We start from the raw sequence: 27,762 nt of genomic DNA on the forward strand, positions 1-27,762 counted from the left end.
TCCTTTTGGAAGCCCTCTTAGGGTGCTAGAGAGAAAGGAGAGAGGAAGCTAGAGACATGGGGCTTGCTGGAAGTCAAGAACCCCACCCTGAATGAGAAGCTTGGATTCCAAGCCTTTCCCTGAGGTAGCTGCAAGTGTGAGTTTGGTCTCCTGCTCTGTAAGATGGGATGTCAGGACCCACTTGCTTTCCCTTAGAAAACAATCCAGAGGACCAAACGGGAAAGAGAGCGTGCAGCCTACAGCACTGTTACCAAGGACCACACAGGCTGGTTATATGAAGCGAGCCAGGCTGGAATCACACCTTGCTCTTTGGCTTATCAACATGTGTGAGCTATTAGCATGTGCCCTTGACCTCCTTTTAAAACCGGTCTTACTCGTGTCCTCGATCCTAAAATTAGCACAGCACAACCGTGTTAGTTTTCAGGATGGCCAAGACAGAGTCCGCAACTAGGATATTTAAAACAAGAGAAACGTGTCATCTCCCATAGAAGGCCCATTGATGTGACAGCGGAGTCTAGCTCTCTCGGAGGCCCCCGGGGGAGGGTTCTCATTTCTCCTAACTTGTGTGGTTGCTGATGCTTGTTGGCATGGAGATGCCTGCTGTTTCTGTGCTTGATTCCACGTGGCCTTCTCCCCTGCACATCTGTGTCCAAATCGCCCGCTCCCTTTAAATAAATTGTTTTTGAGACAAGGTCTCACTATGTAAGTTTGACTGGCTCGGAATTTGCTAGGTAGAGAGGACCAGACTTGAACTCATAGAGGTCTCTGCCTCTGCACTGCTGGAATTAAAATATGTATTACCTCATCCAGTCAAATCCTCCTCTTTTTGCAAGGATGTAGGCTAGTCATTGGATAAGGACCTATCTGAACCCAGCATGACTTTCTCTTAACTCTTCATAACACTGGCAAGAACTCTATTTCCCAATGAGGTCATGTGCATGGGTCTTGGGAATTAGGACTTCAACATGCACTTTGAAGAGGACACAATTCAACACCAATCCAGAGCCCCAGCACAGTTACCCGTGAGTATCTGGAACATAGAGACTCTCCATGAATGCGAGCTTTCATCCACAACAGGACAAGGAAGGACATGGGTTCAGAGGGTCACAGCCTGCTTACTCCACAAGGCACAGAGTAACGAAGTCCTCGCTGCCTCTGTCTCTGTCTGCAGAGCTTAACATTTTGGCACTTATCTCTTCTTCTAGATGCTCCGGCCATCTTTCCCAGCCAGGTAGCCCAGCAGAAAACAGTGTAACTCTGATAAGTCTAGGCTGCCGGATGGGCTCTGCAACACAGTGATTTCTGTCCTGTAGAAACCTGACCACAGCTCCAAATGTAGGCCTCCTTGATTCCCAGGGGGATTCAGATTGCATGTAGCGTAGATATACCCACTGGCAAGCTGTTGTTTCTCCTCTAAAGGCAGTGTCTCCAAATGCCAGGCTGGAGCTGCAAAGACACACAGGGTCTCCTCTGCTGGGAGCCAGACTTAGAGGGCGTGTGGGCGGCCTCTGGGTGTCTCTTCTGTTAGACTTTATCTTAACTCTTCATAACATTGGAAAGGACTCTTTCTAAGAAAGGCTGCATGATTAGATTCTGGGGTTTAGGACTTCAGCACATATTTCATTGGGACCCAATTTACTCCCAAACTAGAATCTACCTCACAGTCATCTGGTAGTGTCTGTGACACAGAGGTACTCAATAAATGAGAGCCATTGTCATGGTGCATCACGGTGTCAGGGTACATCCTGGAGTATGTGTGACAGTTAAATTATGGCCACTGAAAGGGACTAGAATACAGGGAAATCTATATGACAGCTGTACACCTACAGGTAGTTTAGATGAAGGAAGAGAGGAAGAATCTTCCGGCCTAATAATGGAAGCAAGGAAGTTTCCATTATTGGCTGGTCACAGAGTGATGATCCATTTGATTGATGACACATAGCCAGAATGACTCCTGCTCTTTCCACCAGGCAAGACATTCAGATGTCATGTCCATCTTTGGCTGACTGCTGGTGTGTTCCTATGTATTGATTTTGATGCTTATCATAGCCAGAAAAAAAAAATCCTTTAAAAAGTAAAAGCAAACAAACAAGGAATGTAGGTGTCCAGTACCAGCATGAATAGATCTCTGATTTGTTCTGAAAAACAAATCACTGAAAAGCAAGAGAGGACAAAGCCCACAGTTCCACACTCTTACAATGCCTAGAGTGAACACAGTGGACCCTGGAGGCAGGGGAGCCCTGAGCATGCTGGTGAACTCATCTAAGCTTTGGTCCCTGCCTCCTGGAAGAGCGTGACTGAGGCCAGTTGCTGACATACTGTGTACCAAGTGGCACTCCCGGCCATCCCTATTTAGAGACAGAAGCCATCTTTTCTGGAAAGCTCCCAAGTGTGACTTTCCTGTTTCTTCTGTTTGTAAGTTCCTGCAGCTGATGGAGGAAAAAATAGCCCAGTGCATTTGCATTTAACTCTCGAAATCTAAATATTTCTGTGAGTCATTCATTATTACCATATAACTCGGTGTTTGCATGCAAATAACTTTAATGGCATAAATGCTTATAAAATAAGTCTCTTACCATATGAACTCTGTAAAGAATACTAATTCCCAGCGTCATGAATGGCTTCGAGAAATCAATCACTTTCTCACGTTCAGCTGTGATGGTGAGGCCTGCCACAGCCAGATCAGCTTTCTGAAAGGACAGAGAGAGACTATCATAAGAGGTAGGGCCCAGGGGACCAGTGACCACAGGCTGTCCCTGCTGAGGAGATGTTATTCTGGTCAGGCTTCTTGACTCAGTCCAGATCTAAACCATCACTCCCAGAAGGACCAAAATGAAGCCATGACTCATGTCTACTTACTGTTAGACCCCTCAGACTACACAGGTAATTTACAAGCAAGAAGGAATACAATAAGACCGCTCAGAAACAATTTCCAAACGTTCCAGGAGAGGAGACCTTCTGGGCAAGCTTTCTCAATATTCTTCTCTGTCAGAAATTCTTCCTTGGATCTAATTGAAATCCTTCCTGGTGCAAAGAAGCTCTTTGCTGTTGTCTACAGTCCAATACCCGGGGCTGGGAGAAAGCCCAGTGCCAGGCAGGACTCAGTTCTAGCCCATACTCTGCCTAACAAAAGAACTGATCACACTTAGTCACTCTGCCTGCCTAGGAGTCTGCAGCCTCATCCATGAAGCAAGAATGTACATGGAAGAGAGTGTTTGGGTCTTTTTAGCAACTTTCTAACATAATGCTCAAACTGTAGCATATGGGGTCACCGATATCTCTCTGTAGCATCCATTGGACCAATTAAAATGTGAACTCCTGAGTCTCTTTCCAGACCCCAGGGTCAGATTCTTTGTGTCTTACATAGGATTCTGTATCCATAGCAAGTGATAATAACCTATATTTTAATATTTAAGAATGAATAGTTAAGAGCTACGTTCAACACCCAGGTGATACATTTATATTTCATCAAAAGCAGGAAGAAAAGTGAGTGTCCACAAGTCCATTAGTCCTGAGGGGATATGGGTACACAGAGCATGCATGGATGTTCACACACATTTGATGACTGCCAAATCATTGCAAGAAAGTAGGATGCTGTTATGCTTAGGACGTGAACTATCTCCCATGGGCTCCTGTGTTTGAACATGTGGTCTCTGGTGGTTCGGGGAGGTTAAAGAACATCTTGGGACCTTTGAGGCCTAGATATAAGACAAAGCCAGAATGGTGGAGCTTTAAATGGGTTATAGTTGGGGAGCCTGGGACATTCTTTCTCTCACTTTCTGACTCACAGAGGTGTGAAGAAAAGTCACTCTGTACAATCATGCAGCCATGGCCAGAGGCACCTGCTACCATGCTTTTCTCACCATGATGGGTTGTTCCCTCTGAAGTGTGAACCAAAAAAAAAAAAAAAAACCCCTGTTCCTTTAGGCTGCTGCTGTCAGGCTTTGGGTCACAGCAATGAGGACAGTCCCTACCGCAGATGCTGATGTGACTCGCGCTCGTGAAGGGCCAATCTATCGTCAAGTTTGATTTTCCACACCGTCATGCCAATCTTCCATTCTCAATTCATGGCCCAGCACAGGTTAGCAAACTTAGGCCCTAATCAACCAGAGCCGTCCTTCAGAGGAGCTGGAGTGCAGGTGAAAAGGACTTTAATGAAAAGGGGAAACGTGAGCGGCTCCTTCCACGTTTCTGTGAGAGTGTTGATGACTGCCACCAAGTGACTCAGCCCTTGGATGACAGAGTGGGGTTTGATTAGAAGATTGTCAGCATCTTCATTTGGGGGACTCTTTAGAGGCTTTCTTGGGCCTCTCAGAACCTCGGCCCCTCAGTGACAGCGGCACTGACTTGAATTCAGCTTGTGAGCAGAATGCAAAGCAACAAAGTCATCCTTAAAGGCCGGCAGGTACAACGCCATGCCTGAGAGTGCCGTGTGCTGTAGGAGAGGAGCACAGCCCTGCCTGAGACCTGAGGAGGGGAGGGGACAGCGGTCAAGATGACTCGAATAAAGGAACAGAAGCAAACATTAAGACAAGGGACTGGGGAGATGGCTCAGCCAACAGAGTGCTTCTGTGTAAGGGTGAGGATCTGAGTTTGAACCCCAGCACCCAGGCTTAAAAATTGGTGTTAGTGGTGCAGGCTTGTGATCTCGGTGCACCTGCAGCCATGCTCTTGTATGTCCCTGGGGATTACTGGCTGGACAGCTTAGCTTAATGGGTAAGTTCTGAACTAATTAGAGACCCTGCCTCAAAATATCAAGGTGAACAGCTCGTGAGGAACGGTACTTGAAGTTGACCTCACACACACACACACACACACACACACACACACACACTCTCTCTCTCTCTCTCTCTCTCTCATGCACACACACATTCATGCATATACACACACTCTTTCATGCACACACACATACTCATGCATATGCATGCACACACACACACACACACAAACTAAGATTAAGAGTGAGGCTAGGCAAGTGGCTCAGTGGTAAGAGTACTTGCTGTGCTGTGCAAGCATTAGGACCCAGGTTCAAATCCGTAGCACCCACATAAAAAGCCAAGCATTCCTGTAACCCTAGCATTGATGTGGGTGGAGACAGATGGATCCCAGTAGCTCACTGAGTCCAAACAGCAAGCTTCCAGGTCAGTGAGAGACTCTTTCTCAAGGACATAAGGGAAGAATGATACAAGAAGATGCCAGTGTCCTCTTTTGGCCTTCCCATGTGCACATACTATCACATGCAGCTGCATAGTCATGAAAACACCACATACACACATGTATGGGCACTCATACATGTGTTCGTGCACATACACACACACACACACACACACACACACACACACCACACTAATTAAAACTTTTGAAAAGATTAAGATGAAAAATGGACAAGGGGAAAACTCAGCACCTGCTCCTCTCTCTGGTGATATATTTTTTTAGAACTCCTCATCAACTGACCAAAGGGAAATCACGAGGACCCCAGATTTCCTTTTCTCACACTCAGTTTTTCTCTAAAAGGGGTAAAACTTAGGATAACAATTTGGAAATCATTCTGCAAATTTATTCATGTTGGCCAACAAAGACATTATGAATGCCAGAACAATCCATATGTCCATATGGTCAGAGAGCTGGAAATGGGCTCCGTCCCTCCTGTCCCCACCTGCGGAGGTGGGGACAGCATGCCCCCAGCACATACAGGCCATTCCTGTAGAGTTGCAAACGTCCCCGAACTGGACCACACATAGAAAACTGCCTCTGGCTGGCAAGGTTGATTCCGTGGCTCTCACCCCCTCTTTCCTTTCTCCCCAGGCTGGAATAAGTTGGGGGCAGGGAAGCAGAAGAGGCAGCAGCAAGCTGCAAGAAACCGGCAAGAGGTTTGGTGGCGGCTGTTTTTTATATTTAATTGACTCAGTATAGAAGAGTAATTATCTACCTTGGCTTCAGCGCACCCCGGGGTGCCAGCCACCATCACGTGGGATCAGATTATTCCAAAAGATGTGTGTTCATTTTCTTTTACCTTAGTTAAAAAGACATTATGCTGTAAAGCAGCCTTCGGATGAGGAGATAATGTGCTGTGAAGACACACTAACAAGCAAGGGGGTTGGGACTGCACAGACGCCACCCTGACTAGGGCAGGAGGCTGAGGGAATGCGGGCACACGGCAGCTTGGCTGAGGCCTTGTGGTAGGGTGGAAGGCTATGTTCTCCGTGGGAGAGAGCAGTGGATGGGAAATCTGAGGATCTGGATCTTGTCACAGCTGGGCCCCAACCTCAGCGTGACAAGTTTTTCTTTGACAAGAATGGGCTCCTTAACTGTGAAGGGAAAGGGCTCAGCCAGGGAGCTCCCGGGCTTTCCCGCCACCGGTCCCTGGTGTTTCTGCCCTGCTCAAGACCATGTGACTTCCTCTAACTGGCCCCCACTCTGCCCTAGAAGGTGATGGGAGCATGGAATGGTGCAGAATGAATGAGGACAAGAAGCTGAAGGTAGAATCTGGCTCCCAGGCTGGGCAGCAACTGCAGGGACCTTGCATCAGGAAGGTCAGGAAGGAAACTGTGGGGCTCAGGCCTGAGCCTGGCACCCTAGGACTGAGAAAGCAGACCAGGCCAGGAGTCAGGCTGAGACAAGAAAAGAGAATACACATCTGCTGTGTGGTAGGGGCAACACACACACACACACACACACACACACGGGTGTTTAAATGTATTCCCCCTGAGCACCAGGCCCCACTCCTTTGCTTAGTTTTGATTGAAAGCGTTCTTTGAAGGCCTTTGTGTGCTGCCTCTGAGGGATGCCCCCCTTTTATCTCCTGGATGTTGGTAGAATTTACAAGGCTGGGCCAGGCAGGAGCTGACCTGGAGGTGACTTCCAAAACATACCCCGCTTTGTCTCATTGGAAGTTACCTGGGGTCATGCAGTGACCACATTGCTATCAAAGCCCAGAGCCCTCAGGCTGGCCCACACGTCTCTGGGGATCGGCCTGGGTTGGGAGAAAAAGCATGCTCACAGTAGGGATCAGGTCTGCACAGGTTGCCTGAGCCCATAGTCTCCCCTGAGAACGATAAGGACATCCATTGGCAGCCATAGAGCCTGGCCACCCCAAGTGGACAATGCTTGCACAGTTACCTTGGCTGCCATTTTATGATGGCCATTGACCCCACTTTGGACAAGATCTTCTCCTTTGCACCCAGCAGGGTCTCCTAGTGTTCTGGCTTGCCTCCTCCATCTATGGTTTTCCCTGACCCGTGGGATGAGGGAGCAGTCAGTAGGCTGCCCCTAACTCTCACTGGTGGCTCTCCCATGTTCTCCCAACAAATTTTCTGGCTATGAAACAGTTCAATGTCTGCCTAAGGAGTCAATGTGAAAGTCAAGAAAGACGGTTGCACAGAGGAGCCCTATACAAACTGTAGAGTACTGTTGTATCGTATCTGTGTGTGCTAGCGGACGGCCTTCCATGTGGGCCAGACCTGTCTGGGCTCAGTCAACTCTCTTGCTGTGTGACCTTGGACAAGTCATTTTACTTCTCACGGCCTCTGTGTGCTCATCTGTCAAGTGGGGGTAATAATGGCACCCAGTTTCTACAGGAGTGGGAAGGTGGGTGAGTTGGCAGGTTATGAGCATGGGCCTGGTCCACTTCTGCTGTTGGGGTGACTGGTGATGGAGCTTCTGTGAACCTTGATAGGGTCATCTCAAAAGGCCTTCTGGAAACACATCTGAGTCCACAGTGAGTGGCAGGTATGCTAGCAGGCCCCTGGCTACTCAGCCCCTCAGGTCTTTCCCTGTAGCTGAAATTCTAAGTGGTCTTATTAAATAAAAAACATGGAGCCAAATATAGGGCTGAAAGCCTTAGAGGTCAGGGGAATAGTGAGAGCCAGCTAACCTTAACTCACCACACTGTAACTTCCAAATGCAAGCTACTTCCTGTCTACCCTCGCCTTTATTGCTTTGCTCTTCTGCCCTCTCATTGGCTGCTAGTCCAGCTACCTCACTTCCTTGTCAATGCGTGTCTGTACAGACCTCCAGGTCTCTATGGTTGGTACTGGGATTAAAGGCGTGTGACACCATGCTTGGCTCTGTTCCCTAGTGTGTCCTTGAACACACACAGAGACCCTGCCTGCCAAGTGATAGGATTAAGGGCGTGTGCTACCGCTGCCTGATTTTTGTGTTAATGGCTTGCTATTTCCTCTGATCTCCAGGCAAACTTTATTAACATACAAATAAAATATCACCACATTTCAGCAAAAATAAAATATCACCACATTTTCCCAATGACCTTGTGCTCTGTGTGAACCACTTGGGGACCCTCCTAGGCCTCACATCACCCCATTCTTTGGAAACCTCTGGGGGGAACAAATGCCAGTTGGAAAACAGGCATCCTCCACATCCTCTGTGGCCTCTCGAGGAGAGTAGATTGTGTGCCCTGCACCCAGCACCTTATGAATTCTCTCAACTCCATTGTGCTGTCTCTGACCAGCTTCTAGAACTTTCTTCCCTCTGACCTTTGTACATAACTCTCAGCTTCCGCTCCGGGGAAGGCATTTGCCCTGCATCTCAGCTCCCCACACCTCTCTGAGCCCCGCCTGCATCTGCTCGGTGGCAGTCCTTTACTTAACTCTGTAATTGCATCACTTAACTCTGGAAGGCTCTGGGAGGGGGAAGTGCTGCCCAGAATCAGATGGTGCTGAACATCCCAGAAGTCCTCATTCTGGGGTAGATTGCCTCTGAAGAGCACAGAGAGTTCCAATCAAGGCCAGGCTGAGGCTCTGAAAAGGGGCTAGCACTTTTGGTGACACCCAGAAGGGAAGGGGCTTTGAGGCCAGCCCTCTCTTCCCCCTGCTGTGATTATCCACCTGTGTCACTGGTACCACACTGAATTGGGTTCAAGTTCATCAGTGTGACCTTAGGAAGCCCTCATGGCTTCCCCATGCCCACTTCTTGCTTTAACATGATGTACCAATGGCCAACGTGGGATCCTTAAGAGGCTAAGTGAGATTGCACACCCCATGTATAATGCACAGTGCCTGGCATATGAACTTGACAAATGCTCATTAACAATATTGTTCTAGAAAAATTCATCTCTGTACCATGACCATGAGGCTTTTTTCCCCCCAAGACAGAGCTCTCCATGTATCACAGGTTGTCCTTGAACTCACAATCCTCTGGTCTCAGCTTCCTAAGTGCTGGGATTATATGAGTGAATCTTCACGCCTCCTGCCTTGTGCTTTCTCTTTAGAAGTTTCCTGTGAGCTGGATGTGGTAGGTACACCTCTATAATTCCAGCACACGGGAGCAGAGGCAGGTGGATCTCTTCAAGTCCAAGGCCAGCCTGGTCTACATAGTGAGTTCCAGGTAAGCCAGAGCTACATAGGGAGACCCTGGATTACTCCCCCCAACAACAACAACAACAAAAAAAACCAAACTAAAAGAAAAACAAGTTTCCTGTGTCTCCGACCCCCACAGTCCCCCCTGCCACTTCAGCCTGTATCCACCCATCGTTCTCTCCAGCACATCATGTGCTTGTCCAGTGACATCATCAACATGTGACTATCTAGCCATCAACCCCACCCGCTCCTCAGGACCATTCAAAGTGTTCCCTCTCCACACCACATTTCCTGACCTTTTCAGGAACAAATTTTCACACCTCTCAGTCACCAAAGCGTGTGTCCTGGTGGCAGGAACTGCAACCAACTGTAGTGTGCGTGTGCTAGAACCGTGTCTGGGCCCATTTCAGCTCAGCTGCCCACCTGTGATGTGACCTTGACTTCTCCGTGTCCCCATATCTTCTCTGATGAAGTAGGGACAGTGACAATCCTCCATTCACGACCTAGGAAACGGGACGCCCTTGCAGAGTGCAGGCCTGGCCCACACTAATTCTCTCCAGATGCTGTCTCCAACTCTCTTTCTTGTCCCTGTGCTGACACTCATGTGTCCTACCTTCCCATTAGATGACAAGTTCTTGAAGTGGGTGTCAGCCTTTCTAAAACAGACCAGACACAGCATAGTCACCCTGAGTCCTGTTTCACACACGAGGAGCTAAGCCCAGAGAGGGTGATAATGTGTTCAAGATCACACAGCTTCAGAGTCTCAAGACTGGGAACTTTGTTTCCTTACTGCTGTACTGTTCCTTTGAGTGTCTGCACGTGGGCACATTATCGGCTCCTAAGGACAACTAGTATAGTTCAGCAGCAGGTGGGCAGCCCCTAAACACAGCCTATTCTCAAGCTCTTTTTTGCCGACAGTGGAACCAGGCTGGTTTTTGGCAAATGGCTGATATAAGAGGTACATTTATCTCTTTCAGGAGGCCCGAATGCTGGATTCTGGTCAGATACATGTCTTGGTTCATCAGGCCAAGGAACTTGAAGCCCCAGTTTCCCCACTAGAGGGCGCAATCCCTCCCTAACCTGTCCCTAATCAGGAGCCCCTTAATACCCAGGACAGCATTACGGGGAGCTCAGGCCCACGCTGGATCAAGCAATTGTTAGCAGGGTGCTAATTACACTTCTGGAAGGGACAGAGTAGGCAGGCCTGGGCTGAGCCGGAGGCCAGCCGCAGGGCCTGCTCTGTGGTTAAGCTGCTCCCCAAGTCTCTCCATGCCCAATCCTCTGCTGCTCAGTCAGATACATTGATAAAGCATCTCAACCCATTCCAGACGAGAATCGTCATCCTTCTGTTGTTCAATCGATTCACCTGCTGCAAGCCTTTCTCCCTCCACCCCCATCTATGCAGATGACCAGGGAAATGGACTCTGAAGGAGCCAGGGACTCATGCCCACTGCAGGCTCTTGTGTGCCTGGGGATGTCCTCACTTAGACTCCACAGTGACACACATCTGCTGTGCGCCTGCTGGCATCATCAAGCTTGCTGCCCACTCCACCTACCAGGGGTGGTCAGGGAGAGTGTCTAGCAGTCACATGATACCTATAAAATGTTTGATGTCCTTGCCCATTGGATAGACAGGGCGCTTCCTTTTTTTCCAGAATCCATATATGAGGTGAAAGATAAGGGAATATAATTGTGTCCAGTTTGGGGCACCTGTACAGGTGTGCACACGCACGTGCACACACATGCACGTATGACCCCTTACACACACACACACACACACACACACACACACACACACACACACACACATTGTATCCAGTTTGGTCACCTATGCAGGTATTTTCCCTCCACTCCAAGCCTGTCTTCCTAAGCCTCCACTCAGAGAAAGCCCCGGCCACTCTTGCAAGCCTGTGCATTGGGTTTAGCGCCCGTCACAGTGATACTGGGGGAGGCAGATGCCAGAGGCACATTAGCATTCATGGGGGAGTGGCAATGTCATCCCTAGGTCTAAGTCATCCCTGGTGCTATTTCTTGAGGTGACAGTCTATTCTCGGGTTGGATAGATTCCCTTAGAGTTAAATTAAAATCCCCATGAAATATTTACTTGGCTGGGCACAAGGCTCTGTTACTGGCCTGTGAGGACAGATTGGAAGAAAGATTGTGAGCTGTGGGGAGAGGGGACTAGCTCATCATTTGAGGGTGAAGCCATGGGGCACAGGCGTCTGAGCTGGGTCAGGGGGCTGAGGAGACAGTGCCAACTTTTGATGTCTCCCTGCAGAGTTCTGTTCACTGTCCTCCTGCCCTTTGTGGTCAGATACGCCTGAACCAAAGCTCTGCCATTGCACAGCACTGCACTCAGCCTCAAACTAGGTGCCTGCTTCCTCTGAACGCACACACACACACACACACTCATATGAGGTACATGTGTGTATGTGCATTTAGGTGTGTGAGTGCAGGCATATGAGTGCCGTGGCAAGTGTGTGGAGGTCAGAGGACAAACTTGGGGACCAGTCCTTGCCTTCCAAATTATGAGACAGGGTCTCTATGCTGGTTAGCTTTTGCCAAGTTGACATGAGCCTAGACAAACCTGGGTAAAGGAAACAACAGTTGAGGAACTGCCTCCATCAGATTGGCCTATGGCATATCTGTGGGGGCATTTTCTTGATGGTTGATATAAGAGGGCACAGTCCACCGTGGGTGGTATCATCCCTTGGCAGGTGGGTCTGGGCTATACATGAAAGTTAGCTGGGAAAAGCCAGGAAGTGAGCCAGTGAGCAGCATTCCTTCTTGGCCTCTGCTTCAGTTCCTGCCCCTAGGTTCCTGCTTTGAGTTCCTGCTCTGACTTCCCTCAGTGCTGGATTGTAACCTGAGAGTAGTTAGTGGAAAAAAAAAAACAAACCTTCTCTCCTCAAGTTGCTTTTTTCTCATGGTGTTTATCATAGCAACAGGAAGTTAACTAGAATGGTCTTTGTTGTTCAATGCTATGTACGCCGAGCTAGCTGGCCTTCTGGATTCCAGGGTTCTCGGGTCTCTGCCTCCCATCCCACCAGAGGAGTGCTGGGGTTACAGATGCACCCTACCTACCATGCCTGACTTTGTGTGGGTCTTAGGGGTCACACTCAGATAGGTCCTCATGATTGTATGGCAAGCACTTTTCCAGTCTCCAGCCTCCTCTGGATGCCCATCTAACAGGCCACTCCCAGCCCTCCTGGACTCATCCTGTTTCTTATTCTTTATGTGAGAACCATGATCTAAACTTATCTTGCTAGTGTATCAAGCTACCTGCTGATCATGAAGGACGAGAGTTCCAGGAGGCAAGGGACCCCTGGGTGTCATCTACAGTCTTGGTCATATCTGTAGAAGTGCCTAGCCTATGGCCAGCCCTCAGGAAGTACTTGCCGAATGGACATGATCATGGAACAAATGGGCGGACGCCTGATGGAGGAGCCCAAGCATGGAGTTTCTTACCTCAGCTCTCACTGAGGGCAACATAAGCACAGAGGCTCTGGGCAGGACCTCTAGGGCCAGTGTAACTAGACACTGGACATGCCATTATACGCAGGTTACTTGATCTCTGTGCCTCAGTTTCCTCATGTGGAAAGCAGGAACAAAGATAATCTATAGTCCATAAATACACTGTACAGTTTGAATGAATGAGTGCACAGGAAGCAGCCAGGACAGTGCCTGGAATGGGCTACACCACAGAAGAGTGAGCTCCTGCAACCTGATTGTAGCTTAAGGCATTAGCTTTAATTTCATTTATTAAAGGGACCGCATTAGAAAATTCAATGTAGATTTTTGAAGAGTGTAAAAAAATCTCATGATTGGAAAATCAATATGTACTATATATGCCACACACTGTTTATGTCATAGTGGTGTGAAAAAGAAACAGCATCCGGAGTTTGGGCCTCAGTGGTGGTGACTTCCTCACATTGCCACCATGGCCACTGTTACTACACCTGGTGTTCTGAAGAACGGCCCTATTTCACACAGCTCAGGGAATAAAAATAGAAGGCTCTTTGAGTTTTCAGGATAACACAAGTGTTTCTCCCCTCCCTCCTTCCGGCCCTCCCTCCCTCTCTCTCTGCTTGCTTGCTTCCTTCCTTCCTTCCTTCCTTCCTTCCTTCCTTCCTTCCTTCCTTCCTTCCAGGGTCTTATGTAACCCAACCTACCCTCAAACTCAGTACATAGCTAAGGATAACTTCCAATTCTGACTGTCCTGCTCGACCTCCCAAGTACCAGGATTACAGATGTGTGGCACGACACTCCGTGTATGTGGTGTGTGAGAAAGAACTCAGGGCTCCTGCATGCTGGGCAAGCACTCTACCATCTGAGCCAGCCCAAGGCATCTCAGTGCCCCTGTGCTGATACTGTGTCCAGTCTGCATGCTGATGTCACCTCTAACAAGGCTATGTGCTCAGAGACACTAAATTCCCACCGGTGGGCACTCCCCTTTTGCTGGTGTCCCAGCCCTGCTGGCTAAGGTCTGGGAGGCAGGGGCGGGGAGGGGGCACTGACATGAGGCAAGGCTCATTGCCCTCATCCGTGCTCAGGACTGCTGCCCTAACTGAGCAGAGCCTTTCCTAAACTAACGGTGTTTGCTCTCTTCTGCCACCCTGTTACACAGGATCCAGGCCTACTCAGGGCCTCAGTAAAGCATGCTCAGGCAAGCTCCTGCAGGCAGCTTCTGGGGCTGTGGGGCTCCGGGGCTCTGACAGGTCCCGACAGCTTGTGGTAGCATCTTCACTTGGCTTCCTACTGTCAGGCCTGTAATTAGGAGTGCTGTGATTCACAGGCGCGTTATAGGACTGTTTTTATTAGGTGAAATGACAGATCACCAACTGCTGTAAGCACCACAGAAACCATCCAGAGACCTCGCTGCCACACAAAAACTGTGGGGGCCCCTGAGGGCCCTTCTTTTCTCCCAATGGCTTGCCAAGTGGCTCTGCCTCAGAGACAGGCACCTGAGCCACCAGGAGGGAGCAACTGGCATGGCCACTCTGCTCTCCACGCGGAGAGTGTCCCCTGGTGTCCATTTTGAATTGGTCCTTGCATGAGCAGAGGCACTGTGAAAGAGAGCAAGCATCTCCCAAGGGCCCATCCCCACAGACTTTGAGGGAAGAGCACTGAGACACTGTGTAAATCCTTGCCTCTCTGGATGAGCAAGTGGGTCTCCTTCGGAGAGACGCCTCACCTTGGTGACAAAGAATACCGGATCCAGAGCTGTCATGCTCAGGTTGTACTTGAGCCCTGTGACTACATCTACACTTGTTTACATTTATTTATTTTTGTTTGTTTGTTTGTTTGTTTGCCTCTACTACATTGGTAACTTATTTAGAGTCAAGGAGAAGGAGGCTCCCTGTGCGTAGCTATGTTCTATGACATTGGGACAATGGCAGCCTTTGAGAGGGAGGATGGGGAGAGCGAAAAGCAGAAGGAAATGTAAGGAGCTGGAGGGGACCTTTGAGGTGTTGATAACAACGGCGACAACTTAGGCATGTCCCCTTGTCATAATTCCTCAAGCTCATTCATAGCATGTACACCTTTCTGAAAATCTACATCAATGAAACTATAAATATGTATTTATTTTCCTGTGACTGTCTCTATGTGCATGCATACGTGTGTATGCAGGTGCACACACCCGGACACATGGGCAGCCAGAAAAGGACACTGCGTGTCCTCTCCCATCCCCCCACCCCGCCCTGATTCCTTTGAGGTGGAGTCTGTCTCTCTCTGAGCTTGGGAAACCAACAAGCTACTCCTCGTCACTACTCAATACTTACTCATGGAGAACATGCTCATTTTTCTACTATCTCTGCCACACTTGAGGATGCCACACTTAGAGGTATTTATGGGACACCCAGTTTGTCTCTTAAGTGCTAAGATCTGAATTCTGCTCTTCAGGATTGGGGCAGTGGTCACTGTCAACTGCTGAGCCAGCTCTGCGGCCCCATTGCTTTTCTCTTTAAAATGAACAGGTTTGCCCAAGTAAAACAGAGACACGTGTGACATGGAACACCGCTGGCTCTCTAAGGTAAAAGCTAATGAAATGAAAGAGGACTGTGGGGGTGTCACTAATCGTACCATGCCCTCCCCTGTTGACCTCACATGGGTAGGGAGAGGTAAATGCAGGTGTGGTGTGTTTCTGTTCAACATCTGGTGATGTCTAAAGCAAGGAGAGGCAAAGTGAACAACTGGAATCTTAACTGGAGACAGTCCAGATCCCACATCTGGTCTAAACAGCTGAACAGTCTGTGCAAAGCCCCAAGGAGCCAGCTCTGCCTGTGAGCATCCAGCAAAGCCCAAGAGAGCCTGGTCTCTTCGCCAGGACCTGCAGTCACCACACCCCCAGAACTCACTGTCCCAACCCTAATGGAGTCTTCTCAGAACCAGAGGAGACAAGTGATGCTCCCAGTACTACGTGTGAACCAGTCCCCAGTCCTACCTGACAACAGGCCCGAGAGCTGGTGGGGTCCCTGAGGTTGGTCACTTAGCCTCATCGAGGTATTTCCCCGTGAGTAATAGTGAATGGTGACACTTTCCCACTTTCTGGGTTTGCTGTGAGGATCAAATTTAGGAATAGACAAGGCCCAGCACAGGTAAGTGCTCAATAACCTCCATTGCTCTTATTCAGATGCAGCTTTCGATTCTAGAATCCTGCTTCTTTTCTCTGTCCATTCCTGTGAGTGCCAGGGAGTGTGGCCTCTGCTTTGGGCCATACCTGTGGAGTTTGCCAAGGCCAAGGCTTGCTTCTTTATTGCCTCCTACCCTTCCAACTCCCTTTTTTTATCTTTGGCGAGACTGACCTGGGGTGCCTGCATGCCTACTGTTCCCGCTGACCCTTGGTATTGCTCTCCCACCTGTGCCCTCTCTCGCAGCCAAATCCACTGCCATCTGGGACCCAGCAGGTTGCTCAGTATGTCTCCTGGATTTGAGTAGGAACTTGCCTAGCAAAAGCCAATAGTGCTTGCTTTCCCTAGCAGCTCAAATTCATTGACCCAACCACATGCTGCTCTCTCAAGGGACTCAGCCTTTTTTTCCCTCCTGCCTGGATAGCAAATGCATATGTAGGTGTAGGCAGAGGCTTGTCATGAAGCTGGGGACCTATGTGAGGGCTCTGAATGACAAAGAAAGATCCCTAGTCCCGTGGGATCTGGGGTGGCTGCTTCTATAGGTGATACCACCACCAGTACCACCAATCCAAGTTTGACTGTGTGTTGGGGCGTGTGTGTGTGTGTGTGCACGTGCGTGTGACATCAGGTGCTCCTAACAAGCACAGAACAGCAAGAAAAATAGTATGTGAATCAGGTTCCCTGAGCACATCATGATTCTGTCCGGAGCCTGTGAGCCAGGGAAACGAAGCCATAGCAAAAAGCAAGCAGAGAACCAGCAGCCCTGGCAAGGACAGGGGAAGGGGCACATTTGGGATTCACAGGGAAGTGAGGGATGAGCAGGAGCTGCCTTCTGGACAGAGCAGGGAGCCACCATAGCAGATTTAATGGCTGAGGTCCCTCCCACTGGGCAAGGGAAACCTGGTATATTCCAGCAGCTCTGACAGCTGTCAGAACTGGGCCACAGGGGAACTGGCCTGGAAGATTTTATATCTGCCTCGAGTCCTGGCCCAAGTTCTCTGCTTCCTGAGCTGCCAGGGTGTGAGAGGCTCCTCCCCATTCTCCTGCCGCTATGGAGCCAGTCCGGCATCCCTTCCCCATCGCAATAAACTACAATAAATCCTTCTCCAAGGCATTCTGTCACAGCACCAAGGAAAGTAACGAATGCAGGGACTTATCCAGGTCCACTGGGGGCCAGCAGGGAGGGGGTGGCCCGAAGGACTGTGAACACAGTCTTCCCACTGCACCACCACCACCTCTTGACGACAGCTTCAGAACAGAACGGGAGCCCAGCTCTTTGCTCGCTGTCTTCCTGGCCCACCTGGCTGGCTTGCTGTACTCAAACCATCTACTCTTCATCGTTGAATTACAGCATCACTTTACCACATACCTTAATGGAATTTTCCACCCGTCTGCCATCCAAAACAGAGACCAGGAGTAAGCCTGCACTCTCTGCTTCACCCCACCCACCTTCCCTGTTCTCAACACATTCAATAACCCAGCACAGAGCTGGGTGGTGGTGGTGCACATCTTTAATCCAGCACTCAGGAGCCAGAGGCAGGTGGGTCTCCGTGAGTCTGAGGCCAACCTGGTCTACAAGAGCTAGTTCCAGGACAGCCAGGGCTACACAGAGAGACCCTGTCTTGAAAAACAAAAAAACAAAATCAAAACAAAAGACACCAAAATGAGCACAGTTCAACTCTGGAAAACATTACCGCCATGGTCCAGCTGAGCTTGAGAACTCTTGGTGCCCAGGACAGTCAATGAGATGAATGGGTTGGGTTCAGCTGGACAGAGGACCAGCCATTCTCCAGCTAGAGCATGCATTACAATCATGTGGGTCGCCGCGGGAGAAGGCTGTTAACTCACAGGCTGAAGCCCTTTCTCCAAGTCTCTTGTTCTGAATAGGGCATGAGAAGTTGCATGTCCTGCAAGCGCAAGGTGGTGTTGCCGCTTCTAGCGCGAGGGCCACAGTTTGAGAACCTCTGCTCGAGGGTTGATTTCTATACCAAGTCCTGTCAATCCTAGATGAACAAGCTCCAGGGGCTCTCCTCTACCTTCAGGACATAGTCCTAGTTTCTTACAGTGATCTACAGGAACCTTCTCTGGCTTCCTCTTCGGTACCACCCCATCTGCTGATGTCCCTTCAACCCACAATGGGGACACACTGCACTCTTTATGGCCTTTAAATACGCTCTTTATTTCAGACCCTGCCCAATGTCCTCTGCCTGCGACTCATCCCCTTGTTGCTTGGCAAGTCCTAATTGTCCGTCAAGGCCCAAGTGGACAACAACCTTCCTTGGAAGCATCCTCCTGTGTGAGGATGACTGTGGACTTTGGCGTCAGTGAGACTCGGCTTTGAATTCAAGATCAATCACTCCATTAGCTGTGTGACTTGTAGGTAGACTCTCGGGTAAGCTGAAATTAACCTCAGCTTCTTCGTTATAAAATATGAATAATAATATTTATATTGCAAGATCATTGTGTCGAGAGAAAATGATTCATAAAAAATGCCTGCAGGTACTAGGTGTTCAATAAACAACAGCTATGATTTTCATTAGCTCTGCTGTAAAGCTCTGCCTGGCTCCCTCCAGCTTAATGACTTGCTTTCTTCTCCGCTCCCATAAATTTGGTACATGATCCCACTTTGCATATATCTCATGCTATGGCTTCATCTTATATATTGGGCCTAATTCCTCATGGAATATGGGTAATAATATGAATATTAAAAGTGGACTTTTCCAGGAGATTTTTGGGCATCAGGCTTCACAAGCTTCTGGCACTTTCAAAGGAAGAGGACATTCTACAGATGGATAAAACTCCACACCAAAGGGTGTGATGGGTGAGCCTAGAGCATTGGCTGGGTTGGGGACCGTATTCACTCCCTGGACAACATATAACCAGCATCACTGTACTTCAAGGCTCTATGTATACAGAATGTGAACTCTGTGAAATTCAGCTGGAAGCCACAACCAAGTTTGAGTCAGTATATCTAGAGGCAAGTAGTATTTATTGACCAAGGATGGAAGTACATAAGTAGGCCCTGTAAGGACCTAGCTTCAGGAATCACATTCGACTCTTGGGACGAAGAGTACAAGGACCATGGTTAGTAACCTCCTAGACAGGCTGAGGGTGTAACCAGAAGCCAAATTCCTAAAACTGGTTGGTGAAAGAGAACGTCCTTTGGGGACCAAGGCAGAGTCTAAGCCCCTGTTTGCTGAACAGAGCTGTCGCAAAACCATGACATCAGGCCAGACCCAGTGCACAGGGAATTCTGTATGCAGATGACACACTCACCTCTGCCGTGTGGGTAGAGGACTGGGACCAGGGTATCCGTAGAGGAAATCAGGACACTACTGTCTCAGCTCCCTTTCTTGCTCCTGCCCCAAGATCGATCCCCCACTGCCCATCTCCTCTGTTTAGCAGCAAGCTACCCCTTAGAAGGCTTTGGGGGCCTTAATTAACACATTCTCATTTCTTCTACAGACTCCTCTCTCCCCTTAACAGCTGGTGCTCAGTGGAGAAGGCAGCAGTACTCCTGGTGAAGTGACTCTTCTGGTACATTTCCCAGGCTGCCTCCAGGCCCCCCTGGGGTTTGGAGACGTTCCCAGTCGGAAAACTGCTGAGATAGCTCCGAACCTAAGCAAAGTGCAAGCCCCTTCAGATTTCTCCTATCAACACCTTCAGTGGGAAATGAGCACCACAGGGGATCTAATGGCCCACAGGCCAGACCCAGAGGCCTTCCCACAGACCTGCAGCTGCTGTCTCTGGGCCTCGATCTCCACAGTCCCAAGAAAGGGCCAGGTCTTGCCCATTATCTGGGAGATGAAGGTTCAAGCTGTGTGTATTCTCAGGTGGCATAACAATAGCCTCCTGAGTCCTGTTCAGTTTGGGCTTTTCTGGCAAGTACTCACACCTGTACGTATTTTGTTTGTGTGTTGGCTATTTCTCCTACCTCCATTCTGCCCTACCTACAAGCTTCCAGAGACAGGACCCCCCCACCTCTTCCCCAAGAACCTACCACAGTGACAGATGCATGCTAGCTGTCAAGTTAATCTTTTTACTGATCGCCGGAATGCTCTCTCGTCTGCCACTTGGCCTGGTTGCTATAAACCTGCCAATGAAAGTTCTCCCTAGAATGCTGAAGGACTTGTCCTGTGACACCTGGCACCTTGTCTTGCCAACTTAGTGGTGGTTTGACCGTGTGTCATGTTCCACGTACAGAGATCAATGGAACGCAGAGCTTAGAGTTCTTAACTGGCATTTGGCCTTGTCAAGAAATGCCAGGCCCTCTTCCTTCCTCCTTTCCCTTTTCATTGTTGAGATTTGGGTTAGGAAGAGATGCGACCAAATGTCTGGGGCAGAGGTGCCCCCACTCTATTCTGTGACTATGTCAAGGGAAGCCAGAGTAGGGAAGGTTCTGAAAGCTCATGAATGAACTTCCACCCAAACCAGGGGCTCTGGAGGCCCTGCTATGGTCTTTTGCAGAATGAAGCCCCCACTCCTGGTGGTGGGGAAATTGAGAGAGCCCCGTGCATGCTGGCATTCGGAAGAAAGGGGGAGGTGAAGCAGACATGAATGGCTTTTATTGGCTTTTAATCAAGTACACCTGGAAGGACTTAAGTGCCCTAAAATAGCCTCGAGAAAATTCAAACGAGATGGTGCCATGCAGGGAGGCCTGGGTGGGGGAGGGAAATGGAAGATATTTGTGGCCCAAGAGGCGGTTCATGCCCCTGGCCCTTTAATTCCCTGGTCCAACTGTCTGTGGATAATGAATCAAGCAAAACGGACTGCCTGTCTCCCCAGGTCTTTGAGGTTTGCAAGCCGGGCCACACTTGGCAAACACAATAAGAAAGCGTTCCAGAAAGTGCTTTCTGGGCCAGCCTGCTCATTCCTCTTCCCTTGAGAGGCAAGACAACCTTAACTCATGCTTACAAATGGACATGAAATGGAAGAAGCTTCCCCCTGTCTACTGGTTTTAGATCTAAAGGTTGAAATCCCTCTGCTCTCTCCAGGACTCTTGGTCATCCTCAGTATTGCTCAGTTCAGGTTCATGTCATCTTCCTGAATCACTGGGGACCTGTCTAACGAAAGGATGTGTACATGGTATCCAGCCTCACCCTTGCTGAGTAACTTCTGGACCAAAGTCAAGATGTCCTTCCTCAATGCCTGTATTGGGTGGCTTTGTGTGTCAACTTGACACAAACTAAAGTCATCAGAGGAAGGAGCCTCAGCTGAGGAAATTCCTCTTTGTCATCCATCTGTAAATCATTTTCTCATTTAGTGATCAATGGGGGAGGGCCCAGCCCATGGTAGGTGGTGCCATCCCTGGGCTAGTGGTCCTGAGTTCTATCAGAAGATGGGCTGAGCAAGCCAGGGAAAGCAAGCCAGTAAGCAGTTCCTCTCCATGGCCTCTGCATCAGCTTCTGCCTCTGGAGCAAATCCTGCCCTGTTTGAGTTCCTGTCCTGACTTCCTTCAGTGATGAACAGCAATGCTGAAGTGTAAGCCTAATAAATCCTTTCCTCCGCAGCTTGCCTTTTGATCTTGGTGTTTTGTCTCAGCAACAGAAACCCTAACTAAGACAATGCCCATTCTTCAGTCAGTAGCTTCTACCAGCTGTCTGAATGTAGTTTACACATCCAAACACAAGAATCCTATCACAACTGCCTCCTGACTATAACCTGTTCCTCTCTGTCTCTTCTTATGCCTGAGTATGGTTGCCCAGAGCCAAGGGCATGGTACTAAATGAATCTCAGCATCCACTACAGCTAGAATGTCCTTTCTACCAAGATGATCCTTCTTGATTCCTTCACTGTCCACCTCTTAGCTGAGAGAAGTAAATTCCCAGACATCTATCAGATGCCCGAAACTGCAGAATCCTGAGTCCCACAATGTTTGATCACCTTCACTAAGCATCCATCACATACTATGACTGTAACTTTTGCAGCCTGAGGTATAAGAACAAAACTAGCTTTCATTTTTTTTTCCTCCTTCACAGTCACACAGACAAGGGGTTCGTTCTTACCATAGATCTTAGCAGCCACAGAATGCAATATTTTTTTCCTTATTAAGTTGAGAGTTTTACCCACTCACCTACAGGGAGTATTTTATGAAAAGGCTTATCTTTGACACATCTGAATTGCCAGTATCACTACAGTTGTGCTTTGGGGACACTATTAAGTAAAATAAGGAGATAAAGGCAGCAGAAATGCCAGTATTGGCATATTTGATAGTTTTATAACCTAGATGATTGTTAATGACTAAAGGGTAGGTAGCATATACAGTGTGGATACACTCAGCAAAAAGATGTCCTCATCAACTAGGACACATTAGGTGAGATTTCATCATGCTATCCATAATGGCACACAGGTTAAAATTTGTGAACAATTTATTTCTAGAATTTTGTATTTTCAGACCCATGGTTTACAATGGGTATCTGAAACCACAGCAAGTGAAACTTGAGATGAGTGCAGACTCTTCTACTCTGCTCAGCTGTCACTGTCTTTGTGTGCTCTCCTCTGACTCACCACCACACCTTGTTCATACTCTGCCAGACCTATCACCACCCATGTGAGCTTAAGTTCTTCAACTCTTTTGTGACATAGTTTTCTCATCTGGACATTTGGTGATTGTGAGGATTTGGTTAACCCAGCCAAGTAAAAAGCCAGACACAGCAGCAAGTGTGTCTATAATCCTAGTGCACCACTACAGGGGCCTGGGGAGTGGAGACAGGAGATTATCTGAAATCGCACAGGCAAACAAGCTTTGGGCATGCAGCAGTGAACAAGGGAGTATCTGTCTCAGAGTGTTAGGTGAAGACCGACAATTAAAGTTGTCGTCTTATCTCCCATATCAATACTCACACAGTTGTTGGCACACACACACACACACACACACACACACACACACACCACGACCACCACCACCACCATACACCCAAAAGGATAAAGTTCAAGTTAGTGAACTGAGGGTGTCATCATCAGTGGTAGTGTGCTTGACAAGCATGAGTTTCATTCCCCAACTCCGCCGGAAACATGTCATGTGTTAGCCATCGTTATCCTTATGACACCCTTCTTACAGCTATTATCAATATATCATATGTCATACTATGCAGCAATTCTTAGTTTTCTCGTCTACCTCTTTGAATAGATTCCAAACCCTTTACAGGTAATTCCTCATATTTAAGCAGTTCTTGACAGAAAGTAGGCATTTTGATGAATGAGTGAAGTGTAGAGTTATAATTCAAGGCCACCTCTACCCGATTCAAGTCAATGTGGAAAACAAACCTTCACGGGGAGAGCAAAGCAAAATGTCCCGCCGCACCCCCCACACATCATGGCTGCCAAAGGGGGTAAAAAGTGAGTGGCACACTCATCTGGGGGCCCTGGATCAATTTCTTTCTGTTAAAGAATGCTGAGTACGATTCTGTGGCCTATTTGCAGTTAAAAGTCTCTGGCTTCAAGGTGGAAAGTGATCTCAGGGGACTATTTGAATTTTCTTTCAGTTCAGCAAAATGTCTCTGGCCAATCTTCCCAGTGGATTGAGGCCACGGACAGCCACCTCTCTGGGTCTCCGGCAAAGTTCCTTCTCAGGAAGGGAGATGGAACGAGGCATTTCAGCTTCATTTACACTTAATTCGTCAAAATGTCATTGGTAAGAGCTATTTGATGTCCCAGGCTTATGAGCCTTGAATCTAAGCCTTGCAAAGCTCTTTTCTCTTTGAACCTAAGTGTGCCATTCTGCCAACATGGGGCCGCATGCCAATGGAGCACTTTGTTCTGAACCATGAAGCTAGATGGGGGTGCTCCCTCTGATGAATGTGCCTACCTTTCCCCAAGCAGGGCCGGAGGACGGCTGACTAGGGCAAAATGAATCCAAACTCCAAGTTCTCCAAACAGCTACCCTCACGGCCCATGCTCAGATGCAGTCCTGGCTGGGTGCTGGCCTTCTGGCCCTGCTTCGGTGAATCTCTGTGCTTTCATTCACAACGCGCTCCCAATGCTAGTGGCATCTACATGAAAGCCATGCCGGGGTGATTTTCACACATATACAGGAAGTGTGTATAAATGCCCTCCTACAACCAATGCTCCATGTGCCTGGCAATGCCTTATGCAAGGAGGTCATAACAGGCCGAAGCTCTAAGGCCATCACCAGAGATAACCCCGCCTCTCCATCTCATTCAGCTGTGCAGGTAGCTGCTATATTCTTTACTACATAAGCCCCGAGGTTCTGTAGTGAGTCCCAAGCCCCTTGTGAGGATTTCCTTTGATGCCCCACCATTCCCGTGTTGCTGAAGTTGCAGCTGTATTGACCTAGCTTTTTGTCCAGGGCTATGTGGAAGACAGCCCTGTCCATAGACACCCAACACCTCACCCCTTCAACCTGGTGTGCGAAAATGGCTCCAGAACACCTTCCCGGGCTAAACCAGCTTCTGCTTACTCTTGAGATTGTTTGGTCCTGAGGAATCCCTGTCACCATTCCTGATGTCCCTCTTAAATGGTGACTCTATAGTAGTTGCCTTACAGTCACTCACAAAAGACCATTCCCTTCCCCCAAGGGAGCTCAGCGGGGCTCTACCACTGACTTGGTGGTTGGGGTCATGCCACTGTGGCTTTCTCAACTGCACGGTGTCTGCTCTTGCTGACCCTCACTCTTCATGCTATGTGCCTGGAGTTCTAGTTCTGAGACTTCCTAAGGCTGCTGAGATATGTGGACATGCTGGACCGCTTTGTGTCTAAACCTTCAGGGTTCATCAGTTTCAGGCAGGCTTAAAGGCGGTGAGGACTCACAGTTCAGGTTCACACCACTCACCAGATCAGCCCCTAGATGTGTCTTACCCTCCCGCTCTGCCATTGGTGCCTGGGGACCCAACTCCATTAATGGCACCTTGGGTACTGGTGCACAGACCAAAGGGTGGAAGAGGTAACATCCTGTGATGTGAGTTCCAGGCGTTAAGAGCCGGGACAGACAATGCACTGGTCCCTCTCCCGGCTGTGTAGTGTTTGCTGAGCAGCAATTTCATCTGAAGCACCCACTGTAGTACAGAGCCGTGGATGAATGTTGCTCTATCACTCTCTGACATGTGTTGTTTCTTCCCTACCGGGCAATCCTTACCCCTTCCTCTCGCTGCCCTGGAATTACAATCTTTGAAATCAGCATAAATAAGCTCTGGCCTTGGCTTTAGCCTCAGTTTTTCAGAGCAGCTGGCACAAGACAATGCAAGTACTTCCTGTGTATCCAATGTGTGTATGTGTGTGTGGGGGGGTGTGCTTATAACTTTTCACAAAAAGTTCCTTCCAGATGAGCCCTGGTACAGTGAAGCAACAAGTGGAAGAGAAAGAATAACTCACTACAGCACACACCGCTGGCGAGTGGATGCTGAAAGCATTGTTTACACCCAGATGACACCGAGATCTATGCTCTCCCAGATCATGAGCACTGGAATTGGATGGCCCAGGCTGTGAACTTACTACCTATACTGCTTGATTTGATTTCTCTGAGTCTATACTTCCTCATCTATGCAAGAGACAGATCTGATCTGATTACCTCTAAGGTCTCCTCCAGTGTGGACTTTCAGAGGCCCCAACAGTATCATGAGGGGCATTGTTGTACCAGCCTCTGTTTTGATACTTCTTGGGGGAAAGCTCTTGGAGGATGGACCTGGGCCTAGATCTCCTGTATCTTGGGGAACATTTTGGAAGAACCTGGGGAAGGTGAAGTCTGGCATCACCCAGGGTCAGCCCCAGTGGCATCCAGACACCTTTTCACATGAAAAGCTCTTTCTTTCTTAGCCAGAAGTTACTACTCATTCTCCAGAGGGTAGTCTAGACATCTCCCCAGGGAAGCTAGCACTCATCAGGGTCCCCACCTCTCTAGACCAGACCCATTCTCTTTAGATGCTCTCCCATAATTCTGTACTCTGCCTCCCTGGAGCTTATTGTAGTTCACAATCGTATGCAATTATATGCAGTCATGACTTTCTGCCTCACTCCCTGGTTATAGGAGTTGTGCAGCCAGTGTCCATGCTTATGCTGTCTCCTGTACTTCCAGTGTCTAGAAGAGTGGACAGCATTACATAAATGGCCATTGAGTTAATGGACTACTTACATAGTGCGATGTCCCCAAGTTTTGATGAGATCAACACAGCCCTGTTTTTGTTGGAAAAGAAGCTGGGGTGAATTTGGAGATCCCCGCCTGACTGCCTGAGTTACTCAGTATGGAGATGCATGTCCTTGAGTGCCAGGATCTTCTCCCACTCTGCCAGCCCATGTCACAGCTCATTAGGGGGCTAATAAGGAGAAGGCTGTAAAGCGACTCCTCCATCCCCGAAGTCTTCCCGCCAGACACAAGGCAGCCTGTGGAAGTTAGAGAGCTGGGCTCAAGGTGACCAAGGACATTGATGAAAGGCAAAGGAAAGGCTTGACATTTCAGACTGCTGTGGGCCAACGGCCAAGTTGATCCTTGATGGGGAAGCCCCAAGATGAGTGTTCCAGAGAGGGTCTGGGACTGACGAGCAAAGCACCCGTTGCCTTTCTGCATCTGCACAGGGTGGGTCCATACCTCTAAGATCCTGGTGTCTTTGTTACTTTTCTATTTCTGTGAGGAGACACCATGACCAAGGCAACTTATAGAAGGAAGTGTTTAATAGGGGCTAGTGGTTCCAGAGGGTTAAACTCCGTCACCATCATGGCAGGGAGCACGGCAGCTGGCAGGCAGGCATGGTGCTGAGGCAATAGTGAGAGCTCACATCTGATCCACAAACATGAGACAGAGAGACAGCTAGCTGACTGGGAATGGTGTGGGCTTTTGAAACCTCAAACCCCAGCCCAGTGACACATCTCATCCAACAAAGCCACACCTTCTAATCCTCTCCAAACAGGTCCACCGACTGGGAACCAAGTATTCAAACATATGAGCCAATGGGGGCCATGCTCATTCACACCACCACATCCTGGGACCTTGCTGAAGCTCCTGGCCTTCCATCCCCAGCCTTAAGCTGGAAACAAGCCCTTACTTTTGAACAGGCTCACTCTGAACCCTGGGACCTCGGGGTGGCTCACAATTCCCTGCTTGAGGTTTACCCTGTTGGGGCATTGAAGACACTGTCTATGCTTCCTGGCCTGGCCCTCAGCAATCTCCCTCATTAGCTCTTTAAATACCTCTTCCGCAGCTCTCACTTACACAGAACTCTTTGTAGTCATTGACAGGAAATACTGCTTCAACAATCTAAGTAGTATTTATAGTCTCAAAGACAGGGATTAGAAAAACGTTATCTTATATCTTAAGTTTGGCACATAGAAAGGATTAAAGTCTTATTATAGTCATATGGGACTTATCTTGGAGATGGCTGTTCTGAAAAATAAATTGTTAGGTGATTTTTGTCATGGTATAAACATCACAGAGCACACAAAGAGACCTATGACGTCACTAGTCAATATAATCTTATGAGACCACCATCATATGTAGTGTGCAAAGTAAGACAGCTATGATATCACCAGGCAATATAATCTTACGGGGCCATCATCACAGACGGCAACACTTCTGGGTAGCACATGATTACCAGTCAATGAAGAAAGGGGTCTGGGCTCAAACCCCAGCACTAACTAATACAGTGTGACTTTTGACAAAGCCACTAAGCTCTCAAAGCTTCAGACTGCTCATATGTGAAGTGGGGACAGCAAGTAGTGGAAATATCCCCAGGAGACCGGAGATGTTGCACGGAGAGCCCCTGGACCATGAGTGCATGCTGGGAAGTCATGGGAGGAAGGCACCGAGAGGAAATGAGAGTTCAAGTTCACGTAAGGACCAAACCTATGCTCTCTGCGTTCTGTCCTCT

The 27,762-nt window shown here is 48.7% G+C and overlaps 1 protein-coding gene across 2 annotated transcripts in view; it reads right to left on the minus strand.

Moving 5' to 3' along the window:
* The window catches only part of Grik4 (glutamate ionotropic receptor kainate type subunit 4), a 317,685-nt gene that overhangs the window by 41,527 nt on the left and 248,396 nt on the right, over positions 1–27,762 (minus strand). For both annotated transcript variants that reach the window (XM_059267676.1, XM_059267677.1), the window contains one exon: positions 2,577–2,690. In XM_059267676.1, the coding sequence (XP_059123659.1) occupies positions 2,577–2,690 (114 nt within the window). The remainder of the gene's footprint in view (positions 1–2,576; positions 2,691–27,762) is intronic.

Source organism: Peromyscus eremicus, chromosome 7 (genome assembly GCF_949786415.1).
Source record: "Peromyscus eremicus chromosome 7, PerEre_H2_v1, whole genome shotgun sequence".
Lineage (NCBI taxonomy): Eukaryota > Metazoa > Chordata > Mammalia > Rodentia > Cricetidae > Peromyscus > Peromyscus eremicus.